Here is a 3,432-nt window from a genome sequence, read left to right as displayed (position 1 = left end):
TCTCTCTCTCTCTCTCTCTCTCTCTCTCTCTCTCTCTCTCTCTCTTTCTCTCTCTCTTTCTTTGTCTCTCTCTTTCTCTTGCCGTCCTCTTCATATATCTATTTATGCTTATATCATCATATTAGATCAAGAGGCCATTGTAGATTTTGTTACTCATAGCGACAAGTATGAGAAATGAATAACTTTTTATTTCATGTAAAGCATAAAAGCAATACATATATATTTAAGCCCGGTAGCGGTCGCTTGAAGGGGAGATGGGCTTTCAAAATGTTGCAGATTTTGAATATAAATTCTAGTCGGACTAAAATATCTTATAAATATAATAACAATAATATTTCTTCTAAATATAATTTATATATTATTTTTGTTAGTAATTTTGTAAATATATTTTTTCAAAATTATTAATTAATAAATTTTTATTTTTAAGTATTTTCTAAAAAAATTAACTTACGTTGATTATGAAATCCTAGAAAGCGAAGAATATTGCAAAATATAAAAATAATGAGAGAATGTACAATATATATATATATGAAAACAGAATAGAAAAATTGATTAACATAAAAAAATACGAATTATTACATTTTAAGAGATAATTTTCTTTTATATCTCAAAACTATTTACAATAAAAGACTGTCATAGAAATTATCCGACTAGAAATTTATCCAGGGATTTTAGCAGGTCCTGATCAGGTTGACTTTATTTCATTATCAGGTCTTGATAAGATAAATTCATCGGGATCTGATGTAACGCAGCATAGTCGGATCCTCATCCGAATAATCTCATCAGGTTCTGATAAGGTTCTTATTAGGTTTATTGTACAGCGTTACATGATTGATCAGGACCTGATAACGAAATAAAATCAACTTAATCAGGATCTACTAAAATCTCTGGATAAATTTCTAGTCAAATAGTACACATTCCAGAAAAAGTAAAAACATATATTTCAGAAGAAACTTTATAATCTTTAGGAGATTATCCAAATCGACTTGCATATGCGTCTTTTTATAGAACTTGTGGACGTTTTCTTCTGTAAGTCCATCTCGTGGCATGGCTCTGTATTAGAAACGAAATCAACTATACTCAAACTTAACGAGAACCTTCTTATCTATAGATATACTTTATTCAGGATTGTCTTAGGTCAATCAAATCAAGTCCTTATAACATACAACCTTACAATCATACTCAAACCTGATGAGAACATTGTTAGGTGTACCTTATTTAGGATTATCTTACGTCAATCAAACCGGATCCTTATAACATATAAGGTTAATCTGACACAAATTCTAGTCGGATAAGTATTTTTTTTAACATAACTTTTATTTTACTAAATAAATAACTTTTGAAATATAATACTGTAAAATTGATATTAATTTATATCTAATAACATATTTAATTAATAACATATTATATAAAATAAATAGTTAAATATAAAAAAAAAGACTGGCTTACAATTTAACAAATATCTGCAGCTTATGATTATTTAAGTCAATTAAATTTCCGACATTATTTTTTATACTACTAATATATTTTTACTATTATTTAATAGAATTCTAGTCATTCTATTTGAATAATGCACTAAGATATATTTATTTGCAAATGTGAATATTAGCACATTTTTATCGTATTCTATTAAAAATTGCATAATATTGGCAAAAAGTTTCCATTTTTTTATACTTAGTATCATCTTCTTGTTGTATGCAAAACGGATATATAACCAACGGATGTTTTTACTAACTAAAAATACATTATTTAAATAATAATATGATCAATAATATAAATTTAATAGGTAAATAATCATAAAATTTGATTAAGATTGTATACGTACATAAAATAAATAATTCAAATTTTATACAGATATCGTAGATTTCAACTAAATTTTTATTATATTGAATAATATTTTGATATAATAATTATAATTAAATATTAAAATAATTATAATTAAATATTAAAATATCTTACATTGCAAAATGTGGCCATTGTAACAGGAGACATTTTTCCAACGGTAAGACAAACCTGTTTAGAACCTCTTGTCATTAAGAGCAACAAATCTTCTGCAACTTTTGGATCAATGGTGTACCATTCATTACTATACGCCGCATAATATACCTTGTTGCACTTAAAAATATTAAAAATACTTTTAGATATCAATTATTACATTGCTTCATATATAAATAAAAATTAATTATTATATTATATATGCACAGTAGTTTGTAGTTAACATGCAAAATTATACAACATCAATTTAGTAATTCTGAAATAAAATAAAATATTCATGTAACTCATTACCTGAGCCACTAAAATTTCGCCAAGGACGCAATATAGACACATGTGTGTAAATATATTGATAATAGAGGATATGAAATAGATTAAGTGAGTGATTGACATATAATTTCCCTCATCGAACAGCTAATTAAGTTATGAAATAACATAAATGATACAACATAATTATTCCTATTAGTAGTAATATTTAATTTTGTAATAACATAAATTTAAATGTAATAACTTATTGATTATAATCATTAAAATGTAATTATTCAGCAGAAAAATTTAAATATAAACATCTTATTCAGTTTCAATAATACTTACGCTAATTAGCCGAAATCCATAGAAAGCAAAGAGTATCGCAAAATATATAAATAAAGAGAGGAGTATTCCATTATACGTATCTTCAATGATATCAATAGCTCTATGGAAGACATTTTATGTACAAAAATATGTTCAATCACATATTTTGTACAGATTATCACATACATATATGTTTTCTTACAGATTATCACATATATGTTTTCTTACAAATAACAAACCTAAGCAAACGAATATGTTTTTCTATGCAGCGTTTCAGTATTTTGGGATAATTTTTGTATTTATCCAAATGTTGCACACGATTCTCAAGAATATCTAATTGTCCGCATATATGAAAAACCACGAGACTGAGAAAATTGTCCACTCCAGTATAGGCCATCATACCGATAGCTATATAGACCGCTTGACTAATAAATGTTAATTCATGTTGTGGCCTTTTTGTTATATCGTAAATGTAATGAGATTGTAAAGGCATTGGTACCCTTCCTGGATCAGTAATATTAGGTGTTAATCTCATTGTCACTCCAAAAATAGGCAACACAGAAATAAAAAACCATTGTAATCCCATTATGCAATAAGAACAAATAATAATTATTCGTGCAGTTTGCGCTCTTCGTATCATTAAATTTCTTTCTTGATCATTTTTTATTTTTATCCAATCCTTTGTGATCATATTTATAACTGGTATAACAGCTTGAAAAGTAAATAATTTTATGCATGTTTTACATTTTTTTAAGTGAAGATATATTAAAATCAATTCTAAATCATACGAAATGCTGTTATCTTTTTTAATTCTTAAAATTTAAAGCATAATGATATTATAATTTATAATTGGAAATATTAATTAAT

The 3,432-nt window shown here is 25.7% G+C and overlaps 1 protein-coding gene across 1 annotated transcript; it reads right to left on the bottom strand.

The window, feature by feature from the left end:
- Positions 1-1,680: 1,680 nt before the first annotated feature.
- LOC105623493 (odorant receptor 13a-like) lies at positions 1,681-3,256 on the bottom strand. Its single transcript, XM_012204887.1, has 5 exons — positions 2,805-3,256; positions 2,587-2,686; positions 2,287-2,406; positions 1,960-2,115; positions 1,681-1,734 (listed from the first exon to the last, which is right to left on the bottom strand). Exons 1-5 carry the CDS (start codon positions 3,254-3,256, stop codon positions 1,681-1,683), a joined length of 882 nt encoding a protein of 293 aa, XP_012060277.1.
- Positions 3,257-3,432: the final 176 nt, after the last annotated feature.

The sequence above is a fragment of the Atta cephalotes genome (assembly GCF_000143395.1).
Source record: "Atta cephalotes unplaced genomic scaffold scaffold00058, whole genome shotgun sequence".
NCBI lineage: Eukaryota > Metazoa > Arthropoda > Insecta > Hymenoptera > Formicidae > Atta > Atta cephalotes.
Note: the sequence above shows the minus strand (reverse complement) of the source record. Positions and strands in the feature narration are given on the sequence as shown.

Bases quoted from the DNA above. Each gene is read 5' to 3' on its own strand.
- LOC105623493 (XM_012204887.1), bottom strand. From the start codon at position 3,256: ATGATCACAAAGGATTGGATAAAAATAAAAAATGATCAAGAAAGAAAT. The intron at 2,687-2,804 runs GTTTGTTATTTG...TGTCTTCCATAG, and splicing joins AAACATATTCGTTTGCTTAG to AGCTATTGATATCATTGAAG. The intron at 2,407-2,586 runs GTAAGTATTATT...TAACTTAATTAG, and splicing joins ATGGATTTCGGCTAATTAGC to CTGTTCGATGAGGGAAATTA.